Consider the following 25,979-nt stretch of genomic DNA (forward strand, 5'->3'; position numbering starts at 1 on the left):
GAAAGTATCAAAGCCTCAGTCCACAGAGAAATGCACACAGCCTGTATTCAGACGTAAGGACTTCTGGAACTTTGTGATGTCACAACTAAGTAGTCACCGCTCTCCTGGACCCACCATCCAACCTTGCAGGATTTAGTTTCTCTGAGTTTTCTACAAAGTTAAGATATTTTAAAGTGATCCCACCCCACACCCCAGTCTTACCTTCCTCTTCTTGAAGGCCTGTCTGGCCAGGTATCCCCTGCAGGCGGCCTGGAACAGAGAGATGTTCCTCCTGGTCTTCACGTCCCGCTGCTCCTCCAGCTTGGACAGAGTCCCTGCTCTGAAGAACACCTGCAGGAGGACAGGGACAGGTAGGACAAAGTCACACATAGTTCCTCTCTTGAAGGCAGAGATACACGATAGGTACAGTTCACACATAGTAAGGGCGAATACAACTGAAAAGCTTTGTTAGTTATAAAAGATCAGCCTCCAACTTCCACTTGGATAAACAAAGACTTTCCTCAGTTATGTACAGACACATTCTGAGCAAGTGACTGTAAAAGTTTGGATGGATTTTAAGAATTATTTTTGGCACAGAAACAAATCAGCATGGACCTCTGTTCAAATATCTGAGTGCTTCTAAATGGCAACATGCCAACCCTACACTTAACAATTTCACAGATAATTCAATATCCAATCACTGTCAAGTATTAACTGCTGAGTGCAAATAGAACTGCTTCTGATTTCCCATCCATCATTTTATATCCTCCATCATAACCCGTAAAATCATTCTTATCACCGACCTCTGACCAAGCGGCAACCTCATAAACTAAAAAATAAGGCCAAGACAGAAACTGCACTTCCTCAAATGGCCACTTGAGGCATTGAGCACACATTTTATTAAGGCTTAAAGTTCTGCATAATTGACGGTGTGGCTGTTTTGAGTGGCAGGTGGGGGAGCATATGCTTACACGCCCCGGCGTTTTGCTTGGTTTTGGATTAGCCGGAAGTTAGGTGGAGATGGTGATGGCAAAGCAGCTCACTCTGAGCTTCAACCCCGCTCTTCAGAAACCTGTGGGTGACGTCACAGAGGCTACGTCCATATTTATATACAATCCATGCCTCTGACTATGCCTCTAAGCAGCTGGCAGGCCTATAGCATCCAGGTGGTACCAAGACGGGCCTAATCGATACAGATCCAAGGGGCAAAGGGGTAATCTAGGTGATCTAGATCAGAGTCCTAGCTCGAGTAAGAATATCATATTCAATACAGTTTTATCTTCAATCTGTTTTTCCTACTTAATACAGCTGCACAGTGTAACACACATCAACCATTTGATGTGAGTCAATCAGCGCCCGGAGCTCACACTCAACACATTATGCAGACAGAGGTGGTCAAGCAGGGACGAGTCGGTCCAGGAAGCTAATGTGGTGAAATTGCTGCTCTTTTGAAGCTGCTGTGCGTCGCCTCCAGGAAACAGGATCCTGACAAGATGCCACACACCGGCGACTGACGCAGGCTTTTACATAGAAAACAATGAGCGTGGGTGTTTTGATGTTCCTGCTTGACCCTCTGATGCTCTCAGCACTGGTGCCCAGTACCAGTCCATTCAGTCTACTGCCACTCACTGTCCGTCCTACAGCACGTTAACATTTGAACTCCATGTGTGTCTGAGCTGTGTTTTTGTGTCACAGAGATAAAAGTAAAAGTAATTCTAAAGTAGTTTGTAGGAAATTTAGATGTTGGATCTGATCTATCATGTATTGACGTGTATGTTTTTAGGAGAGATGTAGCTACTGCTTGGCCAGGAAAGAGGAGGCGGTGGTCACAGGTAAACAGGAAGTGAGGGGTTAATGGATGACGGCTGGAGTGAAGATTTTCAGCCAAACCTAAAGTTAATTAGCATCTTTTTCATCTGTCCTGAGAGTATAACATCAGACAGTCTGGAGATGTTTTTGAGACAACAGCCAACAACACAGTTCCATGAATTCAACCAGAGATGATTCATCAGAGTTACTGATTCTTCAGAGAACTGACAAGAAGAGGTCCAATGTTTGGAGAGATACCACAGAGGTCACCTGTCAAAGGGGCTCAGTATGTCTTGTATTTATTTTGTCTGAATGTGACCTTCCATTGGCGCCAACTGACAAACTGCAGACCTATTTAATACTCGAGATCACTGATCAATCCCTGTAAATATGCAGCCTACCAAATGGAAAATATCTTCAAAGGCAGATTTGCATGTTTGCTATGTCTTCCTACTTTGTACTGATGTGACTGGTTGACTTCTTCCCTATGTAGAGCAGCTGTCTCACTGATTCTCCTGGCCTGATCATTTTAGTCTCATCCAGAGAGGTTCCGGCATCTTTTATCTCTTTTGCTGATGATCTGGGCAGCAGTGCTGCTTCCTGAATACCAATGAGAACAGTTTCATTTTTGACTAGAAAGAGTGACGACTGGCCAACACTGGCCCCCCCCTGTAAAAACCTACATCAGAAAGCCTCTAACTCCTTCTACATAATTTGTGTCTGGGGACGGACACGATACAGCTGGCAGCTCTACATGGGAGTAAATTCATTAGGCAGAGTTTGTGTGATATTTTGTCCTTCGGAGGATGTGACAGTTCCTCACTCTGACTGTCATTTTCAAAATTGGCTGAGCAGAGGAGAACGTGTGGCTTGGAATTCGGCCAGAAATTAAGACTGTTGTTTAGATTTCATGCGGACCTCGTGACTTCCACACTGTGTAACAATGCTGTAATGTGCAGTAAATATTTACCCGGCCTGTAAGCGTTTTTTTAGCCAGACTTACACTCAGTCCCCTCAAATATTCAGTATTTCTAACGCATATACTGACAATCCAGCAGGGGTCAATCCGGTCATGTTGTGATTGGTGGTGTTGCCTCGCAGTAAGATGCTCCAAATGCACCAGCTGGCTACAGCCTCTCTGCTGGAGCTGCTCCTGCCTGTGTGGGCTCCCTCTGCATGCTCTGGTCTCCTCTGCAGTCTTAAGACCCTGTTCAGGCCTGGTATCAACGTCCGTCCTGGGTGATCCAATCACAAGTGGACAGCTCCTCAATTCACCCAAGACGCATTCAGGATGCATTTCAGATCTGAACACATTTGCCTGTCTGTCAGATTGGCTCAAAAAAAAAGAACACACGTGTTTCTTTGCATATAAAGCGAGGAAACGACATCCAATCACAAGTGGTCGCTGGAGCTGCATTTTAAATCCAGGTGTGAGCTGACGTGCTTCAAGCTGACCACTTGTGATCAGATCACTGAAGACGCATGCCAGGTCTGAGCAGGGTGTGAGATACATGCAGGTCACATTAATCAGAGATGCTAAATGGTGAGTAGTTCCTGATATTGGTAATCAAATGGTGTCTAACCAGACTATACTAAGTTAACAACAAGCCTCTATTATGACCGCAGAGTTGGTCCACTCACATATTATGCTAAGACCCTCAGAGGAGTGGTAAATGACTCAAACACCGGTGGTGGGTGTGTCGTCACCTTGGTGTCTGACTGATCTGAATTTCTGATGAAGCTGAACACAGCACAGCCTTCTGTGGGCCCATGTATTGTGTTTATAGTCACAGCAGAGAAATGAAGCTTTCGTTAATGCCCACGGCGTCTCTCCACCAGCATCTGTGAGAGCTATGTTACCCTGTCAGGCTAAATTAGTTTAGAAACAGAGGTAAGGAACGCGGCAAAAGCCACTGAAAAACTGATAAATAATAATCAACTGCTGACAAAATGACTCATATTGTCTGAGAATGTGAGATGTCATAAATAGAAAATGTTTTTTGGGTGTAGTTATTCTTTAATGACCTCTGGGAACTTTCTAATTCCACATTTTTGACTATAATGATGTGGTGATGCAATTAGAGTCTGATGGTGCCCTGTTGTGTGTAAATGTGTTCTGGGATGAAAATGTTCTGAATACTAACGCTGTAAGGTGGGTGAGTGGGAGTTCACTATCTCTCATCAGAACTATGAGGAAGTGTCAGGTTTGCATTGAATGAATAAAAGCTTTGTAAACCCAGAGGCTCGTGGCGATTGATGTTTGTTAAGCTGACAGTCAAAGTGGTCTGAGGAGTGATCAAGAGTATCAAAGAATATTGAGCACTGAAAGAATCAAATGTTTGATTTTTGCTTCCTTCTATGATGATCTGAATCAAAATTTTGACAATTTTAGAATTTAATCAATTTATGTTTTCTTTTATTTTTGTGAGGCTTCTTGTATTTATCAATTCATCTTTGTCTTATTTGTTCATTTATTTTAAAAAATGTACAGTATGTTGTAATTTAAAAATTTCAAATGATTTCCATACAGTCAAAATATCACAATATACATTATTGCAATATTTGGGCTGGACTTCAAATATTATATTATTGTATTTTATGTTTCAGGTGTTTTATTTGTCACACACCAAAGTACAACGTACAGTAAGCAAAGCAGTGAAATGAGCGTTGGACTCTGCAGCAGGGCAGACTGTGCAAAACTGCAAAACACAGTTATGAAAAATATTGCATATGCCAGGAAATAGTAAGATTCGATATAATCAAATATTGGCCCAAGTGTAAATGATGCCCAGTGCTTGTAATGAGGAGAAGTGTTTTGTTGTATAATGATGTTGCACTCTGATATTGCTATGTTGTATAATGATTGGGGAAGCATGAGTTATAACATCCTTTTTTTCCCTCCTTCCAATTGATTCAACCACCATCAATTAATTTTCCCCCGGTGGGAAATGCTGCTGTGGACAGATGATGACAGTCTGGCCTGGGAGGAGATAACACATCTGGGTATGAACTACTGTGCTCCTCTGAGACACTTTTGTCAGGCACAGAGCCACAGACAAGTTGGCAGCGAAGCACAGGGACAGTTTGGCAGTGAGAGGTGGTCCATGTGTTACCAGTGACACTCTGATGCTGCATGATAATGATTCCTACGACAGAACTCATAAGAATACGAGAGAGGCTTGGGTGAGCCGGTGTGGAGCTTGGCAGTAAGGTTGGGTGATGTGAGAAAAAAAAAAAACTTTGTTCGTCATTTGCACCAAGAAATGACAGCAGTTGTGTTGTCCCAGAGACAATACAGTTTTTTGTCATAGGCTGCAACACTGGGAAAAACACTGGGTGTAACTGCGGCTGTTTGAGGTCGAAAGCTTGTGGACTAATGTTAGTGGAGTTAAGGTTTCAGTACGCTTTAACTAATGAACTAATAAATACAACATGTCATCTGACCACATCCATCAGCAAAATTGTGTTGCCCTATCCTTACACCTGAAGGCACTGTAAAAAGCCTGCCATCATAGCCCCCCCCCCGGGTGCATCCAACCCACTCTTCTATTGCTCTCCAAGAGCTGTCTTTTTTGCATCTTTGCAGACTGGTAACAGTGACATTTCCAACTGGAAAAACCTGTGTTTGATCCTGTTGTACCAAGCGGCAACCTCCAAGGCTGAAAAATGAAGCCAACCCTGAAGAGCTGAAAGCTGCAGTTCCTCTAATGACCACTAGAGTCTGGCTCCAGCAGTGAGTCAGTCCCCATAGACTCCCATGTTCAAATGTCCAACTTTACAGCAGAAATAAACATGTTTACAGCCTGGTACAAAAACTGTTCTGGTCTCTAGAGATAATTTCCTCCTTCATGACAACTTTACAGGGGGTAAATTTTTATATAACTCACCAGTTTACATTTTATCAAGGCTTTAAGTTATGCATAATTGAGGGCGTGGCTGTTTGAGTTACAGGTGGGTGAGTGCATCGTTGCTACAAACCAGCATTCACCAAAGTCTCTCAGCTCCATACACGCCCCACCTCTTTGTTTTGGGATTAGCCAAGAGTTGGGTGGGTGACGTCACAGAGGCTAAGTCAGGGAGCCAGGCAGTGCTTCTCTTGAAAGAGAATACACCTTTGCACACCTGGCCAACTCGATGTGATCTCTCCCGTCTTTCTATCTGACTGAGGATCCTTGAACATAAGCATGTGTCGTGTTTAGTTAACTCAACCCTAATGTGCATTTCTTTAGGAATGGGAAGTCAGTTCTTTAAGAGCCACCGTATATTTGCTGTTTCACCACTTTCAAGCAGCGCAGCTTAAGGCCGGTGTATTGACGTTTTCATATTGCCAACTTTAAGAGAAACTTTAAGTGACCACTGATTAGCTTCTATCAAACTCAGCAGGTATTAATCATATGAAACTCTCCACTTTGATGCAGCTCATTTATTCAAATTCTCACAGTGCATGATGTACACAGTATAATTACAGTATATAAATAGAGTAAGTGGCCCAGCGTGTGGGCTGCTGACACTTCCCGTGTGGGTTGGTTGGACCTCTGTGTCTCTCATCTGCCAGTAGAAACGACGTGAAACTAAACCAATTAGTAACATTAGAAATGTGAACGTCAGGAAACAGGAAAGTTTTGACTTGAAACTTTATCGAACTTGGGGGAACTGGTGGGCCGAGTGTAGAGTGACACACACCAACACAAAGGCAAGGTTAAACTCCCTGCCAAGAAACTTCTCTAAATGACAGCTAAAGGCGCAAGACTGTTCTTTATTCCAAAGACATTCACAGATCTAATTAACAAAACCATCAGCCTGTCCTTTTCCTTGTGATTAGCTGTTTTTTTTATCTCAAAGACTTGGAGTTTGGCAGTGTCTGACTGCTGCTTGGCAAGAATCACAGACACTGAGAGCCACAAAGATCAGCCCCTGCCCATAAAAAGAGAGCGATCAAAAACAACACACACCAGGACGACTGAAGGTGAGAATGGGAGTGTGGAGATTTGTCACTGCGTAGGAACAAAACAGCATTGATTTCTTGATACCTACCACACCTCTTGTTATAAAGGAAGGTGAATAGAATGGAAAATGTTTTCTAATTATCTGTGAAACTGAGCGTGTCACTGAATGAAAAGACATCAGGACCTGAAGCACAGACGTTCCTTGATGGCGACACAAAAGACGCAACTGCCAAAGAAAGTGCTGTCAGGGGAAACTGCCCATGCAGAGACTGATTTGATATAACATTGGGAGTTTTATGGGTTTCCTGCAATTAACTGACAACTGCATCCAAGTCAGCATCAAAGCCAGGGTTAAGTTTTCTGGGAAAAACACAGTTGAGTGTATTGTAATAGCTTAATGGTGTACATGTCAGTATTAATTCCATCACTTCTACAAGGCCATGTCATACTCAACACTCTGCTGCTTTCCCTGGTTAAACAGAGACACTGTTTTCACTCACTAATTAATTTCACTCTGTGGTTGGACCATTGTTTCCCTGTTGCTGCAGCTGAAATGTTATGAAGTCACAATTACATGACTCCGCAGAGGGCTTTTAATTTGGAACAGCAGACAAACTTGATTTAACTTGCGATCATTATGTTGGATAGATTTTTATCACCTGTTTATATTCACTCCAACCGCCAGTGTACGTGTACACACCACCCAGGTAAAACAAAACCCTCCAAAGTCAGACAGGCCATCAGGCCTGCAGAGACAAATCCCTGCAGGTCGCCACATCTGTGGACCGTCACACATCCACAGAGTTTCTACCAGCCCTGCTGTGTCGGTCTCTCTACAGTCCTCTCTGTGCCTGTCATTCAGGGTGTGCATGAGAGTGTGCTTCACTCACACAGGTGTAGCAGTGGAACGTGAGGATATATATATATTACATAATCCAGTTAAAATTCATGCACATTTCTTAGAAGCTTGAAGATCTAATCGTCACTAACGTGTCTCTGCAGGCCTGATGGCCGGTCCGACTATGGAGGGTTTTGTTTTACCTGGGTGGGGTGTGCACGTACACTGGCGGTTGGAATGAATATAAACAGGTGATAAAAATCTATCCTACATAATGATCCCAAGTTAAATCAACCTCTCTCTCTCTTTTCTTTCATTCTCTCTGTCTCCCTCTCTCTCTCTCCTCCTGCCTTGGCTGCGTGTTGCCACATATCTCCACTTTGTTCGCCGTTTCAAATTAAAAGCCCTCTGCAGAGTCGTGTAATTGTGACTTTATGACATTTCAGCCGCAGCAACAGGGAAACACTGGTCCAACCACAGAGTGAAATTAATTAGTGAGTGAAAACAGTGTCTCTGTTTAACCAGGGAAAGCAGCAGAGTGTTGAGTATGACATGACCTTGTAGAAGTGATGGGATTGATACTGACACTGCTCTTGAAGATCCGATTATCACTAAAGTGTATGTCATGCAAGAGAGCCAATAAAAACTGATGGAATGGTCACAGTTGTCATATTCACGTTTAAGGTGCATTGATTCACAACCTCAACTCATCCACTCAATAACATGCTAGAAAATATTCCACCTTAAACGCTGCCAGTAGCTGCTGGTAACTTCTGAGCGGTACAGTGAATTTAATTATGTTTCTACCTTCCATCGACTAATAAAGATTCTTTCATTCATCTTTCACTCTTCTAACCAATCCTTTATTCGTGATGCATTTACAAAGAAACATCAAAAATCCAGCTGGTTAAACTTGGACAGTTTGTGCTGCATCTAAAACACCTTCCCTCCCGTGTTTGACGTTAAAAGCCTGCCAGGACAGGAGGGGTTATATCCTCTGAGACACCGTAAGGCTTATAAAACTAAATATCTGTACAGGAAGTGTGAGTTTCACTGATGGTTTCCTCACATCTAACGTAAAGATGGCGACGCAGCTATAATTGGAATTCATAATTTCTCACAAAGCAGACTGAATGACGTGTGGATGAAGTGCTGCTTCGACAACTGTCATCAACAGGAGACAGTCTAAGTGTAATGTGATGAAATACAGTGAGCAGGTCTTTCTCTAATCGAATCTATCTCTACTGTTTTCAGTGTAGTGGAGCTAAATAAAGGCAATTTGAGTTACACTGTTATGCTAACAGTCCTTCTACGTGTAATGAGATGAAAAGTGTGTATGTGTGTGACTCCACTCACCCTGCTCAGTCCCATGTAGTAGCTGCTCTTCTCCAGCTCCAAGGACTCCAGCAGCTCCTCCACCGCCTGGAAACCAGCAAACAAACCATCAGTCCACAGATAAACACAAACAACCCCAGTTTGTTCTGGGCCTTACCTCTGCATCATCACATGACCCGGTTGCCCAAAGGATGATAGCTTGGTGCCATAGCAACAAACACCACACCCCCTTAACACCAGCTAACACAAACACACAAACACACACACACTCTTCCCTCCACCTGCCTTGAGGAACTTGAAAACACAAAAGGCAGGCGGAGAAGCTTTTCTCTCACCTATTGTGTCGACTCAACCTTTAGAGGACAAGCTGCAGACTGTTTGGCTGCTGGGACTGAACTCAGAGGTTTCTGAAGGCTGACACTGAGGTTAACAATCAACAACCTCAGTGACAATATTTTGTATATGGCATTAAAGAGTAAAAATGTGTTTCCTGTCTTTGCACAAGGGGGATTCTAGGTGCTGCAGTAGTTTCAGTCGATTTTGGCTATTCTCAAAGCACTGGTGACTAGTGGTAAAAACCAATGAGTTTAAATCAAGCAGCAACCTCCAGAACTGAGAGCTGCAGTTCCTCTAATGACCACTAGAGTCTGGCTCCAGCAGTGAGTCAGTCCCCAGAGACTCCCATGTTCAAATGTCCAACTTTACAGCAGAAATAAACATGTTTACAGCCTGGTACAGAAACTGTTCTGGTCTCTACAGATAATTTCCTCCTTCATGACACCTGTACGGGTTGACTTTTTATAATTCACCCATTTAAACTTCATAAGGGTTTAAAATGATGCATAATTAAAGGCTTGGCTGCTTTGAGTGACAGGTGGGTGAGCGTATGCTTGCCAAAAACTGGCGTACACCAAAGTCTCGGCTCCACGCATGCCCCACCTCTTTGTCTATTATCGAATCAGCTGAGGGTTAGGGGCGGAGTCAGGCACTGCCAAGATGGCGACGGCGGAGCAGCTCAGTCTGAGCAGCTCAGTCTGAGCTTTAAACCGCTCTTCAGAGGCTACGTCCATCTTTATTTACAGTCTATGGAAACATCTCAACAGGTCTCCCAACAAGCCGGGGCGACGTGTTGAGATGTCTCATATCAGCGTTTTGGGTCAGACTGACTCGCCGGGACAGAATGCTGACAGGAACGTTGTATAATGTGGTGGATTTCCTCCCTGCTGTTTGAAAGGAAAAGCTCTTGGCAGGTACATCATCTGGCTTCTGACATCACAGCTACATCACGCTGTATTAAGAGGAACTGACAGAACTGGGCCGTCAGCAAAGAGAAACAAAGACAGTGGTTTTTCTCTGGCAAAAAAAAATTTTTTTAAATTCTGAGATAGGCTCTTCAAACCAATATTGTCTTTCCCTCGCTTTCCCTTTCGCTGAAAACCAATTCTTTCATATTGTTCCTCCAATTATACGCCCTCCTCAGTCTCTGACCGCCTCCTTTCATCTTTTCATTCTTTGCTTTTTTTCATCTTCGCTGTTCATTCCTGACTCCCCCAAGAACTGGGCACTATTAGTTCTTTCTGAGTGGGCTATTCTCTCTGAGCTCATCTCCAGGGAACCATGTTCACCACTCACTGCCAGTGTGTTGTGGTGTGTTGTGGTGTGTTGTGGTGTGGTAAAGAGAGGAGAGCTTGATTTCACTGATCTGCTTAATCAATCCAGTTTAATCTCCTCGGGGGACAGCGGCTACACCTTCAGATGTTCCTCTCATGTTCCACGTTTAATTGACACATGGCAATCAGCCAATCACATTCATCACTATCAGAAAAGCCATTCTTTACCTTTTTGAGAACTTTAGCACATCAGGTGCAGAAGGCTTTAATGTAGAGATGTTTCCCCTCCAGCAGCCCCCCCCTCCCACTCATGAAGGCTAATCACGCCTTTGTGCTAAACTGCTATATGCTGCCTGAACCGAATGTAGAGAAGACATTAATCATATGCTCAGGGACGTTCCTAAACTGTTCTGATTCCTATACAAAGGGAGTGGAAAGATAGTGAGACAAGAAAAAAAGTGGAAAGAGACAAGGGAATGGAGAGGAGGAGGGAGAGAGAGAGAGAGAGAGGAGGAAAGAACGAGCTCTTCCCTCTGCTGGTAATTAATCAGTACAGTAGCCGTATGCTGCCAGCCTGCGCAATCATAATTAATTACACACAAGAGCGCTCTTGGAGCAGGAAGAGGACAGCGGAGAGAGGAGAGCGGGAGGGGAGGTGCAATAAAGGGATTCTCTTCACACTGAAATCAGAATGTAGAGCACGAGAGGAGAAATACTGAACATCCAGATGTTACAGCTTCAACTCTTTCGGTTAGCAAATAGCTGGGATTTTTAGGAGGTCCTCTGACTGTAATCAGCACTGGTGCTCCACAGTATGGGTCAAGTTCCAGAAACACTGGATCCTACATTTCCCATAATGCAAAACAACAGCATACCTTCATTATGCTCCTTCATTCCATTTACCTCAGAAGTTGGATTTCAGAGCTGAGAATGACGTCACGTTCCAGTGCTTGTGTGTTGTTACTGTTACCAATACCAGCTGATAACGATGTTGATTATGCTGTAATCACCATTAGATACTGAGCTGGGAAGAACTGCTTTCGGCTTCTGTGCACCATCCACCTGAACTCACTACAGAGCACTTTAGAAAGAATTTGTTGGTGCCTCTCAGTCATTTTAGATTCTTATTCTCGAACCTTTTAATTCCCGTTTGTACCTGTTTCAATTGATTCTTGCCATCACACTATTTATTAACTGCATTTAAATGTTTGCTTTAATTGATGTTCTTTTTAACTGGTGTTTTTATCTACTCGACACATTGTAAATGAGGCCTTTACCCTCAATGAGTTTTGAGTTTAAATAAAGACATAAATATCTCACTCCTCTGAGTCATAGAACTCCACTGTTGTCCATAAACACATTAATGAGCCACACCATTGCTCTGGGCGTCGTGTTCCTTCATTACCATGAACACACACTGTAGTTCATTTTGAATCAGTCCCACATATATCATCCTGCTGCCCAAAATACTCACTAGAGCGCCAGAAGATTTATGTCCTCAGTGGGAACCAATGAGCTTGGGGCTGAGAGCCACAGACAAGGTAGAGGGACAGACTAACACACTGCTGAATTCAGTCTTTTCATGAGTAAATTAAAAGCCAGCCTCATCCTTTCAGATCAATGACATTGACTACAACCATTGAACTCACACTACAAAGTCTGAGTGATGCATTTTTAAGGTCTTAATGTGGGGAATCCAACAAAAGTTGGAAAGACAGTAACAGCAGTCACTGTCCAGCCACACACAAGTATCAGGCTAAATCTGCCAAACACTCACCCTCTTCTCATCTGTGACAATGTAGTGGCGGCCATGCTTCTTGGTCAGATGTGGTGCCAGGACATCAAAGCGCCTGCGGAACTCCGAGAACACCATGTGGTCTGGATATCCTGGAAGAAGATACAGAGCAGAGCAGAGATTAGAGCATAAAAAACCCAAACACCAAGGTTACTGAGGAGTCTGCAGCCAGTGGAGAGCCAACAGTGTCAAAGGTCAACTTTTATTTTCAGATGAAATGCAGCCAGAAAAGAAATAAACAAAACACACGTCAGATGATTTAAGGGTAAAGAGACAAAGTTGGGAAGGTTTGACTGGTGGAAATGTTCAAGGTCACAGGGGTTTGTTGAGCTTTTAGAGAGGAATGTAACGTAACCATGACTATGGGAAGAGAGTTTCACATGAGGACAAAAGGCTAAAGGTCCTAAAAGCAGCAACTTTGAATGAAGGAGGGGAATAATTGGACAAAACTGGGTTGAAGGTTATTGGAATGATTTCAGAATCTATTTCTGCAAGTTTCATCACATTTCATCTTTGGCTTCAAATGATTTGGGCTAGAAAAAAAAGAAAAGTGTAGAGTTCATACTGACATCATCAGAAAGACAAAAGAGTCATGGACGAGTTTAAAAGCAGGTGGAACTTAAACTTAAGAATTAAAAAAAAAAAACATTAAATAATTGGAGTAATATGTTGAACTTGTGGGAGGACGGTGCAGCTTAAGGAACAGTTAACATTAAGTTAAAGATGAAAGTTCAGAAAAATCCAGTCAGGACTGGGGAGAAAATCATTCTGCACCAACTCTAGATGGGCGACTGGTGCATCATTAAGGGGAGTAAATAATGATTTGCATTAGCTGAGGTGAAAGGAAGTGGAGCAGTGTCATTTGCTATGTTTGCACTGGTTTGACTTGGGCAATACTTCTGATTTGTAAAAGCAACATTCTGAATGTGCTGACTCTGGGAAAAACAACTCGCTGAATGTTTCAGCTGGTGTTGGTCTACGATGGGGAGTGATACTTTTATCAGATTCCATTATAGGAAACAAAAAGGGGATCCGGTCTTAGATGGCAGCACGGTAGCAGTTCACACTTCAAACTGTTGATATTGCAAAGGTAGTAACAGATACAAGCTGAATCAAACTGGGCCAAGTGTGGACCCTTGTGGGATCCCACATGTCACAACGCGCAGTCCCATTTAGGTCAGCCCTTGTATGGGTCAAGCTCCAAACTGCCAGATTCTAATTTGCTCATCCTGCAATGAACAACATCTTTTCATGACCAACATTTAAATCAAACTGGTTTAAAAGGTTTCTAGAAGGTCCTCCTTACCTTGCCTATAGATGCGCAGTGCATCCAGCAGCTTTGACCCTCGGAGCTGAGCTCTCAGGAGGCCAACGTCCAAAGTCATGAGGCCTGAGTCGGGGCTCTCTCCGTGTGTCACTCGGGGCTCACCCCCTCCACCAACTGCCTCTGCTTTGGGCAGCAGGCAGTGGACGAAGTGAACCCTGGAGCGACGCACCATGTCTATCAGAGCATCCTACAAACAAACAGGTGATGTCAGCTTCTGCTTGATGCCGCTGATACTGTCATATTTAAGGTGTGTGGAGTGATGCTGGGAATAACAGGAGCTCACCATGATTCTATGTGATGGAAATGTCAATCAGTGCAGTTTGACATCTAACTAATTTCACCAACTAACACTTTAAATGAACAACAAAAATAACTGATTACAGAAAACTGCTTCAGCTACAACAAAGTACAGATTGCATTAGCTGTCAAACCCAAAAATAATCAGGGCTTCTTCTGCTTACCACTTGGAGTTTGACCTGGATACACAGACTCTTCTTCTTGACGGCAGCCACACCTGTGGTGAAGGTTTTCCTCATGCTGGTGGCTCGTCGCAGGGCGAGCTGGGAGCTGCCCTCCAGACCAGCAATGGAGCCCGACAACACTGTGGCCCCACTGGCCCGGCCCATGAACAGCCCACTGATGTTCTTCCTGTGGTGGTAGAAGGATGGAATTCATTTACACTCACTGAGCACTTTATTAAAAAACACCACACTAACACTGGCTGCTTCATCCCTTTGCTCTCAGACAGTTCTCCATGTCATGGATCCACCAGATGTGGAAACTCTTCTCCATGTTGACTGAATCACATCATTCTGCAGATCTGTCAGATGCATATTCAGACTGCTGATCTGCAGTAAAGAGTCGTTATCTGAGTGACTGTAGCCTTTCTGTCAGCTCAGACCGGTCAGTTTGTCCTCCTCTGACCTCTCTCATCGACACAGAGCTGCTGCTCACTGGACGGTTTGTGTTGTTGCCTCAATTCTGAGTAGAAACTCTACAGACTGTTGTGTGTGAAAATCCAGGAGATCAGCAGCTTCAGAAACACTCAAACCCTCCGACACCAACAATCCTGCAACGGTCAAAGTCACTGAGATCACATCTTTCCTCACGCTGAGGTTTGATGTGGACATCATTAACTGAAGCTCCCGGCCTGTATCTGAGTGAATTTATACATTACCCTGCTGCTACATGATTATTGTAGAACTGGATGAAACAGCTCCTGCCAGTGAAAGTACAACATACAGGGAGCTGATCTGACTGCATTATTGGCATATTCCACTGTCTGGAGACCCATATGTTGGCGGGATGCTCGCTTCATCATTTGGCTCACTGCTGCCTGCTGCTCTCAAAATGTGGATCTCACTTTTTACAAATTCTTATGGATACAGACAGTCTGAATGTGATTTGGACTAGATGTTATTTGCAACTAAACATGTAACATTGAAAAATACTAAACTGTAGTTCTTGTTTTTCATAATAAATCATTTGGCTTTAGTTGGACAAGTGCATACGAAAGTAGATTTTATATTAATTCAGCTTAGTTTGTGAAAGGACAAACTGAAAACCACAGAAGCTGAGGTGATAAATTAAAGAAACTCAGAGATGAGTAGTGAAACTTCAGGGTTTCATTTTGATCATTTTAATAAACATGGATACAAATGAATTCTGACTCTCCGAGCTACCTTTCATCGAAGTGCTTAGAAATGTATGAAGTCCCTGAAAAATCTTTTTAAACGTTTGTATACATTTCCATCAGCGTTTCACAACTGATAATTAATTTTTACTGTTTGAGTAAAATGGGATTTTCTTGTTCAAATGAAACTAAATTACAGTGTAGTAATGATTCCAGTGACCTCAGAGATGGATCTCTCAAAACCCTGACAAATAAACCAAAATGATCTGCATGGGTAGACACCACTGGGGGTGATTCAGGGAATGTGTTCTTTCTTAATTTGGGTGAACAACTCCTGATAATTAATCACTAACTTTTTCAGTCCACAGGCACTTTCATTACTCCAGCTTGTCAGTTTGTGTTATTGCCAGGCCTCATATGTTTCTACTCTCTAACACAGATTGATATTAGAGGGATTCGGTGTCTGGAGGGTTGGTCCCTGTTTTTTTCTCTTTCAGTTAAGAGTTACATGAAGAATTATTTGACATAGAGAGATGCAGCACAGCACTGGAAACACTGGATGTTCTGGTTGTGAGATTGTGTTACACATACTTCTGGGAGTCCTGCAGCAGTGTGGCTGCGTTCTGGGCAGCAGGGTTGTGCTTGGCGTGGCTCAGCCAGCCTTGAGCATTGTACTCCACCCAGTTTGTCCCGTGGCTGTGGCCGAGCAGGAAGAGGTGGGGCTTCTCTCCTCGCAGCAGCAGATTGGATCCTGCAACACACAGGACGTATTTTGATGTGGTCACAGGAGGATGAGAGCCGCTGTTGTTCCTGCAAACCTCCAAGAACCCTCTCTTTAACAGGCAGTGACAGGTTGGACGCTCACCTTTGTTTTCTCCCTGTGCAGAGCCGTAGTAGCTGAAGAGTCTCTCCAGCATGGTTTCCTCTGAACCTCCAGGCTGAACAGCCTCCTCCTCCATCAGCCACAGAAGACCTCGAGCCTCATCTGTCCGGGCCAGAGTGCGCACCTGTGACAGACACCAACAGTCACCTACTTCTTCGTTCACAATCACTTTCACCTCGACTGGAAAAATCCTAAGGCCAAGCCCAGGTGTTTATAGAAACCTTTACTCATCAGTTAAAGTTAGGGTTGCCACCTTCTATGTGAAAAGATAAAGGACGAGGACCGAGGCTGAAAAAGCTGTATGTGTCACCAGGGACAGGGCTGACTCACTGATACTCTGTCTCCCCTTCACCCCTACAGCTCCACAGCCACAGGGAGAGAGACACAGGAAAGTCAGGGAGAGGGGTTGACATGTAGCAAAAGGCCTTGGGCCAGACTCGAACCCAGGCCGCTGCAGTTAGGACCAAGCCTTTATGGTATGCAGTCTACCAGGTGAGCCACACCGTTATCTTTACATGTAGAAGGCAAACACTGACGCTGACATCCTGATGTGTATTCTCTCACAGCGCCCAGATGTAATGAAATAATGTGTACAAAAATACAGGAATGCAGCATTTTATTTTCAAATGCAGATCGATCCTGTACCACGACCTTTGACCACCTGAATCTAATCAGTTCATCCTTCAGTCCCAGTGAAGGACTCGCTTGAGGAGTTCCTGAGATATTGCTTCAGAAGGCCAAAACTGGATTTTGTGTGGTCACCTTGACCTTGACCTTTGACCACCAAAATTGAATCAGTTCATCCTTGAGTCCAAGTGAATGTTCCCTCAGGGTGTTACTGAGAGATCACGTTCTTCACAGCCTGAAAACATACGGCCTCCAGCCCTGCCTGGCTGGACACGAAAGAACATGAAAGTAAACATGCTTCAACACAACAAGTCAACATTATATTTAACTGATCGTTGTGTGTTCACCTTCACCTCAACATGGTCACATTAGACCCTGACCAATCACAGCTGGCTGTCTTTCCAGACTCATTTACATTGCATACATGTTGTGAAATGGGACCATGATCGGGCTGGTACTGTGTATTCTGCTCCCAGCATGAAAGCATGGAGGTTTTTTTCATACAGAAAATTCCACTTAAAACTATTCAAACTGTAATTTCAACAAAAGAAGACAACTGAAAGAAAGAGAAAGCTTTCTGTCAGCGTGTCATGGAGACATTTTCTGTTAACGCTACATGACTTTTAAAGCCAGATCTGGACCACATGGTGAGCTGTCTGCAGCTGAAGCCAGTAACTGTTGCAACTGCTGTTACTATGGAGATGAACCAGTCAGAGCAGAACACTTCATCATTGCTATTATGACTGAAATCCTGAACAAACATCAGGTTTCTGCACAGCGTCAGCACCAGTAGTTTCAGTCTGGTGATTGGATATTTGTTACTGAGCTGCTCCTCAGAGTTGGCTCAGACTATTATCCTTATATTTTAATGTACCTCTGACTTTTTTCTTACACAGCTGTTCATCTTCTGTAGTGATGACTTCACCAGTAGGTCTACTGTGTGTCACCTGACAGTTACTTCATATGTTCTCAAAGTCTAGTCTTAATAATGAAAAGAGGCCATTTTCTTTTTCTTCTGGTTGGGGTTCGTTGTTTGGGTGTGTCAGGGTCACCTGCTATTTGGATCAGGTCGACTTAATTTAACTTTATTTATTTATGGAAACTGGGATTAGGCAGGTTTTGAAACGGGTTGAAAATGTAGGACCCTTGAAGATCAGTCATATATCCAGGTCTATGATTATTTGTTAGCTTTATGGTGTGGGATTTAATTCAAATACACAACATCTGTTTTTAACTGCTGGCATCAACATGATCTAACTGTCCGAACAAAAAGGGAGGAAGCATATCCTGCTTTATCATTTATTCTAGATGATAAAACACCCAATGTATTTTATCCTCTGTGATATCTGAAAATATAATAAGCTCCTTATAGAACAAGCAAACTGAAAAACAATCTTTAGATGCTTGGACATTGGCCTTTTCACAGTCTCATAAACAGCTGATAATGTAATGACTGCTGCTCTTCTTCTCAGCCAAACAGTTTGAATCCTGCTCCCGTCCTCTGCTATTTTTAGTCATTTCATACAGTGGGATTCTTAAAATCGTGTGCTTGGCAGAGTTCAGGGTGAATCTAAATAAGGAGGTGGAACCTCTGCAAACAGGCACCCCTTGATGAAAACAGAAGGTTAACTGGCTCTCAATGTCTTTCATCAGAGAAGAGATGATGTATGGGTGCAGCCTGGAGCCCTGACACAGAGATGATTCTTAATAAGCTTATTGTAGTTTGACCAGAAATAACAAGCCAGTGATTTCGCTTTGCTGCCTGTATCATTTAATATCAAGTGAGTTATTGTGTGTTTGCATCTGCGTGGGTCTTCTGGTTGGACATTTTATATGAATCCTTTTCCAACAAGGCCTCCAAACTAAAACAAAATAAACTTCTTGTTGTCTTTAAAGGATTTTCTGATCTGTCGCCAGATGACATCATTTGTCAATGCCCTCCAAAACCTTCAAAAGTGATACACATCACACATCAACCAAAAGTACTTGTTCAGAACCACTTTGTTAAGGTTAGGGAAACTTTTTTCGTCATGGTTAAGAAAAGGATGGTTTTCAGTCATTAGTGATATGACTATTTTCTGATCTGCCACCAGTGTGATATAGGTTTGGTTTAGTTTAGGTACAAAAGCTATTTATTAGTCAAAAGTTTTGATTTTAGGGAACCTTTGACATCAACAATGACACATATGAGCATTTTGTAACATACCTGTCGTCAGTGCCTTCCAATTAGGATTCATGTGACTGTATCCTGATTGGCCCTCATTATGATTTATGTGTGGTTAGGGAAAGAAAAAAAATTGAGTCTACCTATTTAGGGAAAGGGTACCTTTGTCTTCATGGTTAAGAGTACAACTACTTAGTTAATGTTAGGGAATTATTATTGTCATTGTTAAAAGAAACCAACACTGACCGTACAGCACAGTCCTCTCTTTAAGAAATGTCCCGTGTGAGAATTTTCTGATTTTGTGCTACTATATGTAGGACAAGAACCTTCAACACCTTAAAGAACAACTGCTATCATGGTAAAAAGAAACCAACATCAACTGACCACCAGATGACCTCACCTTGAACTCCTCCCTGCAAGGTTTTCTGGCTAAATAACAATGATACTCTGCTTCTACCTTTGTTGCGGATTTTGCTGACATCATGCTTCATTAGAGCTTAAACTGCGTCGTCGTGTAAACACCTGACAAACACACAAGCTTAATTACCCTTGTTTTTAACAATCAACCTCTACCCACAGGTCATTTGAAATAAAACAATTGTTAATGCCAAAACATATCGACGCTGCAGATTTTCTGCAAAGGCCTGACGCCACACACATTTGTAGCACTAATAACTGCGAGGGCTTTGCAGTAAGGAGCCAACTTATCATGTGTCATCCAAAGTCAAATAAACAAGGAGCAGAGTTTTCCGTCCTGGGTCTCAGATCAGATGGTTTTAGCACAGTGATTCTGGCTTTGCTAGATTAGCTCCAAAGCTACAAGTGTTTGCACTTGCCAGTGGTGATGAACGGGGCTATTTGCTGGCTCCGTCAGGCTATGACATGATTTGGACTAATGTCTCTGAATAAGATTAAAACTCAAGCACAAACAAACTGCCCTTGAAACTGAGCCTGAGCGCTTCACTAAACACAAACACGCGTTTCTCACGGCAGGTTTCAGGAAGGAGCAGAACACAATTAAAAACAAACAGAGAAACAGTGTAGTGAGGTTTCTTATGCTTACCAGAGCTTGGGTTGAGGCTTGGTCAATAGCTGCTACAGACTGCGAGGTACTGCACTCTATGTCATCTAAAGCAAGCTCTATGTTTTCCTAGACGCAGGAGGGGATAAAGGCTCAGGTTAGTAACCTACAGGGAGCAGAAGATTACATCATCAATAAATCACAAGTGTAGCTCTTCAGGTCTGTTATCAAATTAGCCATTAATTGTCTATAGATTGGGTTGTGTAAGTGCTCATTTGTTTGTAATTAGCACGATGTTTCTATAACATTTATGATTTGATTTTGCAGAGATCTATAATTAAGGTAATTTGTCTTTGAATGTGACTCAACTACAGTAAGTAAACTGGAAAGAATGGAGGTTTCTAAGGCTTAGTCGAAGAGTTGGATTGGTCTTTGTGGACCATCATATCATATCCATCATATCAGCTCAGCAGCACCTCCTTGTATCTCTCCAGCTCCTGGACGAAGGTGCGTTCATGGAACAGGGTCTGCAGCCGCTCCTGCGTGTAGTTGTGGCAGAGCTCCTCGAAGGTGGCCCCCCGCTGCTGCTGAGCCAGCCGGGGGTTCTGGAAACCCGGAGTGTCCACGATCAGCAGGGAGCACAGAGAGTGCTGACTGGACTTCAGAGCCCTGAAGCACAAAAATCTATCATGAAGCTTCAGTGATGCAGCTTTAACTCTGGGAAGCTGCACATTACATCACATTTATAATCATATAACACAGAGAAAATCTGTTGTTGAATCTGCTGAATATTTTACAGATAATCAATACGCAACAGGAGGACAACAAAAAAGAAATGGATTGAGTTTGTGTGCATCACAAAAAAAGGTGGGAGTGAAGTAATATGAACAGACGTGTTAAAAGTTCTGTCAAGTTAAAAAAGGGATGAAAGAAATGAAAAGAACTAGAGGGAGATAAGTGTAAACGCCGTCATGTGAAGTGTGAGCACTGGAATCTGTTGACAACAAGTAGTTGAGGAGTTGGACCATCAGCTTAAGTCTAATCTGTTAATTTTATTTCAATCGGATAAAATTGCCATTTCTGCCCATCGATCTACACTGATTCGACAGATTTTTTGCAAATTTATTAACGATCAAAAACTGAAATCTCTCATTTATAAAAGTTTTCATTCTCTTTGCTGTGGCTTCAAACTGTGGTCAGGTTGCTTCCTGTTGGCTTTAATTAACCTTGAGATGACTCTGTTGAAGTTCACCTGTGGAAAACTGAACTGATTCTGCATCCATGTCAATGTCTCTGATAAACAGACATGTGAAGTTTGTGAATAAAACTCCCAAAAGGATCAAAATGATAAAGTCCACATAAAATCAAAGTACATCTAAAAATAAAGTAATATATTTGGGTGTAAATATTGTGACTTCTAACCTGTTAATGAGGGAGATGACGAGAGTGAAGAGCTCCGAGTAGAGTCCTGATGCCATGGCCTCCAAGCACTCCAGAGCTGTGACCTTAGAGCCTGAGAGACAGAGGGTCAAGGGTCATGAGAGGGGGGTTTAAGTAAACTTTATACTTCCAACCTGCGTGCCGGGTGGTCAGAGAGCTTTGGAACAGACAGTGACAGCGTTTGAAACCTGGGAAGCAAAGCTGGAAAACAACCACTTGTGGTTGGCTGGTAAACCTCGAGGCTTCTTGGGTTCAGACCAAAATGTGTCTGGAGGACAGAAAACTGTCAAGTACCAGGAGTTGGCTTCAAAACATTTGGCCACATTTTTAGCTTTCAAAGGACATTTTCAGGTTTAAATCATAATTTCAGACTATATTTTATCAGGCAAAGGCTTCCCATAACAAGTAATTCAGTATCTATCAATATCATCTCATCCAACATATCTGACCACATCAGATTCTAAGTGAAAAAGCCAACATCAGTGAGCACATGATCTAACAAAGGAGATCCAAGACTCTGCAGTCTGGGTTTTACCTGAGCTGTCACCTTGACCGGCCTCGTCCTGCGCTCCTCTGAACGAGGTGGAGTGCTGCAGTCCTTTGGTCTGCTGCTTAAAGATGGAGGAGGACAGCTCCTCCAAGGTGCAGCCCAGCAGGTAGGCTGCTTTCTGGGCCCATTCGTGACGGGCAAACTGTCTACGTCCCGCTGAAAAGAAAGTGAAGAAGTGTGTTTAAAATACAAGACGATCCGCAACAAGGAGCTGAAGGAGAAAGATAATGAAGATGACAGGTACAGAGACGTGAGGAGGGTCGAGGATGAATGGGGTGAAAAAAGATGCTTCAACAGAGATACATGCTGGAAGAAAACTTGTGTGCAGCTACTGTCAAGCTGCATGATGCTTGTGCGTTTTCTGAGCTACAGCTGACATGAACTGAACTGAAAATACACCGTAAGAGCACAAAGAGTATCAGCGATAGTCTCAGCTCTTTAATCCAGATAAGAATTTCTCATGGCGGGTCTGTGCAGTTTTTCCAAGAGAGATATTTTCTCTGTGCTGCTGATGGGAGTGGAAGGCGTGGGACTGTGGGATCTGTGTGAAAACTGACACTTACAGTGTTAGGATTCATACTTGAGGTTGACTTTTGCATGTCAGTGGAACATTTCCACTCACTGAGGATTTTACAAGGAACCTGTACAACTGCCTATACAAACAATATATATCTAATTCATATCTAATCAGCCAATCATGTGGCTGCATAAAAATCTGCATATACAGGAAGTTTTTACTCAATTCTCTGGCCTTTTCCAGATAGTTTTGAAAAGGCCATTATTCACCCACAACTAAACAAACATAATTTGGAGCCACTTTCCAACAGCAACTATGGACCAAGCATCAACCTCCTGGACTGAAAAATGAAGCCAACACTGAAGTTATAAACACTGCAGCTCTGGCTCCAGCAGTGAGTCAGTCCCCATGGACTCCTATGTTCAAATGTCCAACTTTACAGCAGAAATAAACATGTTTACAGCCTGGTACAGAAACTGTTCTGCTCTCTAGAGATCATTTCCTCCTTCATGACAACTGTGCGGCTGAATTTTATAGAACTCACCTGTTTACATTTTATTAAAGTTTAAAGTTAAGCCTAATTCAATGGCCCAGTTGAAATGTGAGCCCCTGTTTTCCATACACATATATGCTGCCTCTTGGCCATGTCATTCATAGCTACAATGTTTTTTTTCTTCTTTTTTCTTTTTTAGTAACAGTAAATCACAAAGGAGGAAACAGCTCCCTAAAACAAGATCACAGCCATCAAAACAGCTAAATACAATACAGCTGATCTAGTGTGGGGATATGTGGTGGAAAACAGACTGAAAACAAAACTACCAACGCAGATTCAGACTGCTAATCACCCCTGACCCTCCGTTGCATGAATGTCTGTATGAGGAGTGCATCTCCATTTGGACTGGAGGCAATTCAAAGCCCGTGTGTTCAACTGAACCGTGGCAACATGACACCCTGCACAGCCAGCAAATCAAAGAGATGAGGCACAGAGCCAGAGAATCAACAGGAGCCCCTGCAAAGCAGAAAGCTCGGGGGTATACACGGGGTGAGCTGGGAAATACAAGTTCTGTGGTACAAAGTCCAAACACTAACTAGAGAAGTGAAAATGAACAAGCATTACTTTGCTTTTGAGAACGTGTTGTAGTGTGACAGCGGCTCGGGAGTTGAATGTGGGCGACGTGCGGAGGCATCAGAGAGAGGAGTCTAAAAGGGACAGCAAAGTTCTGATCCCCACGATTTTCCTCTCACAAAACAGAAAAGGGTGAGACGGGGAGAAGTGTCTGGAGGCAAACACCAAAACACAAAAGAGGAGGTGAGGAAAGGAGGGGGAGGAGAGGCAGAAACAATAAAAACGCTAATGACTTAAGGCCTGGAGGGAGTGATAAAGGCATTAAGGCAGAAAATACAAACAAGAGAGGCTCGGAAAGAAAGTTTTTAAATGAAAAACAGTCAACGACTTTGTGTTCTTTTTCCATTTACCTTCATCTCCGTCTGTGTTTGATAGGGCACGGCATGCAAACATGCAAGTAAAGAGAGGGGGTTAGAGATAACACAGTTCATGAATTCATCAATTCACAGTCACAGGAAAACATAAACATTAGTATTAAACAACACTGACGACCCACCATCATGCTTTGAGAGAGAAAGCGGAGAAGTTAAAGACGTGTCAGTGTTAAAACCACGAGCCCCTGGTTTATATTAGTGGATGGTAAACCACAACTCTGTGGAGCAGCAGGAACACTTCAGGGTTTTTCCCGGAGAGGAACTGAAAGAATGTCTTCTAAGTAGGTTTGGACCGAAAGTTAATAATATTGAATATCGCAACAATTCCCACCAATTTATTTATGTTGGTGGCAGCATCACTTTTTATCGCGATGTATGATATCATCGCGATAAAAACTGTTGGGCTGGACTGTACGAGATATTACATTCTGGATATCGCCGGTTTTTTGCCTGGAGAAGCTCAGATAACGCGTGTTGATTATTCCAGTTAGAGTCACAAAACAAGAGCAAATATTATCCAACAAAACCATTCAAGAAGTCAGTGTGTGTTTGTCCACTACCTTCTGTGATCTGTCAACTGATTTCCAGAGACAGGAATTAACTAGCTCTTTGAAAAATATTGAAGTTCATGATATTTAGGTTAAGACACATTGCTTTTGATTATTTGATTGTAATTGATTAACACACAGTGTACATACAGTTCTGATATGTAAGAGTCGGTTGACTTAGAGGAACTTTATTGATTAAATTTATCTGCTAACTTTAATCCACTGTTGTGTTCTGCAAACCAGCAAAAACAAATTATTAATAATAATAATTAATTATTAATAATAAAGATTAATAATAATAAATTATTATTAATCTTTAAGAGTTGGTTCACACAACATGACAAACGAAACTTTCTCACCTGCCTTTATGTGAATCCATGCAGATACACTAAAACTACCCAGACCACCCTGTCCACGTACTCCTACATACCCTTTGGTTTGGGACTGATTGTCTTGGTTTGATCGTCATCATACAGATTTATTTTAGATGATACTTTGATTCCAACTTTGTGGCCTTTTCCTGTTCAAAATCACAATGTCCCTGTTCACAAAGCAAGATCCAGAAAACATGATCTTCCCAGTCCGGTGTGGAAGAAGGTGACTGGCCTGGACCTCCGGGGTGGAGTGGAAGGCAGAAACATCAGTGCTGGGCAGGTATCTCATAATAATAATGAAACAACAACTCTGTGCATGGTTAGACTATTAGAAAATCAACCAGTTTAACAGCATCTAATGGTCCCAGTCCTCGCTGCTGCTGCAGTCTACAGGCCTACTGTGTGCATCCAAATGTCAAGCCTGACACCTAGTGGCAGTCACTGGAAAGTCAACTCCAGTCAGATTTGGTTTTTTTTACCTGTGTGAAATGAGATTTGCATGAATTCTGTACAGTTTGTGGTAATGTGAGCAGGGTCATAGTCTCATTAATGTTGAAGTAATGAGGTGAGGGATGTGGTTGGGAGAATGGAGAAGAAATTTGCTGAGTAAAAACCGATAAACCGAGTGTTCAGTGAAATGAGGAGCAAGAACTCAATTTTTCCCTCCCCCAAAATACAGCTGACCTGAGAATGTGCTGAATTGTTGTCAACAGTCCTTCATTTGTGTTGGTTCCACTGCTCGTGTAGATTTTCACTGCCCACTTAACATGAATTGTGAAGCTTATAATGCAGAAACATGTTTATTCATCAATGAGGTGGTGTTGGACTGGATTGTGTTATAATAACACAAACGGTTTCTGTTGACTCAACAGAAGCTTTTATGAGACCGTCTACACAAACACTGAACATTAGAATCTCTATTTCTTTCATGGCTATTAAAATGGACGACAGTGTATTTTACAAGGTTTCATATTATTGTGTCTCCTCTTGCATAATGAACTGAAAACTGACCAAATGTTCTCACTCTGGAGATAAGCATTGAGCTAAAAGGTCATTATTGCTTTCAATTGTCTGTGCTCCTCC

The 25,979-nt window shown here is 42.7% G+C and overlaps 1 protein-coding gene across 12 annotated transcripts in view; it reads right to left on the minus strand.

Moving 5' to 3' along the window:
- myo18ab (myosin XVIIIA b) overlaps window positions 1-25,979 on the minus strand; it is a 115,242-nt gene that overhangs the window by 44,032 nt on the left and 45,231 nt on the right. For 11 of the 12 annotated variants that reach the window (XM_071471940.1, XM_071471935.1, XM_071471934.1 and 8 more), the window contains 12 exons: window positions 23,951-23,962; window positions 21,943-22,113; window positions 21,390-21,480; window positions 20,444-20,636; window positions 20,010-20,096; window positions 16,138-16,279; window positions 15,864-16,023; window positions 14,101-14,287; window positions 13,619-13,826; window positions 12,295-12,404; window positions 8,929-8,994; window positions 202-330 (listed from right to left, as the gene is read on the minus strand). In XM_071471940.1, the coding sequence (XP_071328041.1) occupies window positions 202-330; window positions 8,929-8,994; window positions 12,295-12,404; window positions 13,619-13,826; window positions 14,101-14,287; window positions 15,864-16,023; window positions 16,138-16,279; window positions 20,010-20,096; window positions 20,444-20,636; window positions 21,390-21,480; window positions 21,943-22,113; window positions 23,951-23,962 (1,556 nt within the window). The remainder of the gene's footprint in view (window positions 1-201; window positions 331-8,928; window positions 8,995-12,294; window positions 12,405-13,618; window positions 13,827-14,100; window positions 14,288-15,863; window positions 16,024-16,137; window positions 16,280-20,009; window positions 20,097-20,443; window positions 20,637-21,389; window positions 21,481-21,942; window positions 22,114-23,950; window positions 23,963-25,979) is intronic. The other variant, XM_071471930.1, reaches the window with a different exon arrangement.

The sequence above is a fragment of the Trachinotus anak genome, unplaced genomic scaffold (assembly GCF_046630095.1).
Source record: "Trachinotus anak isolate AG129_WGS33_773 ecotype Australia unplaced genomic scaffold, CSIRO_AGI_Tana_v1 ptg000034l, whole genome shotgun sequence".
NCBI lineage: Eukaryota > Metazoa > Chordata > Actinopteri > Carangiformes > Carangidae > Trachinotus > Trachinotus anak.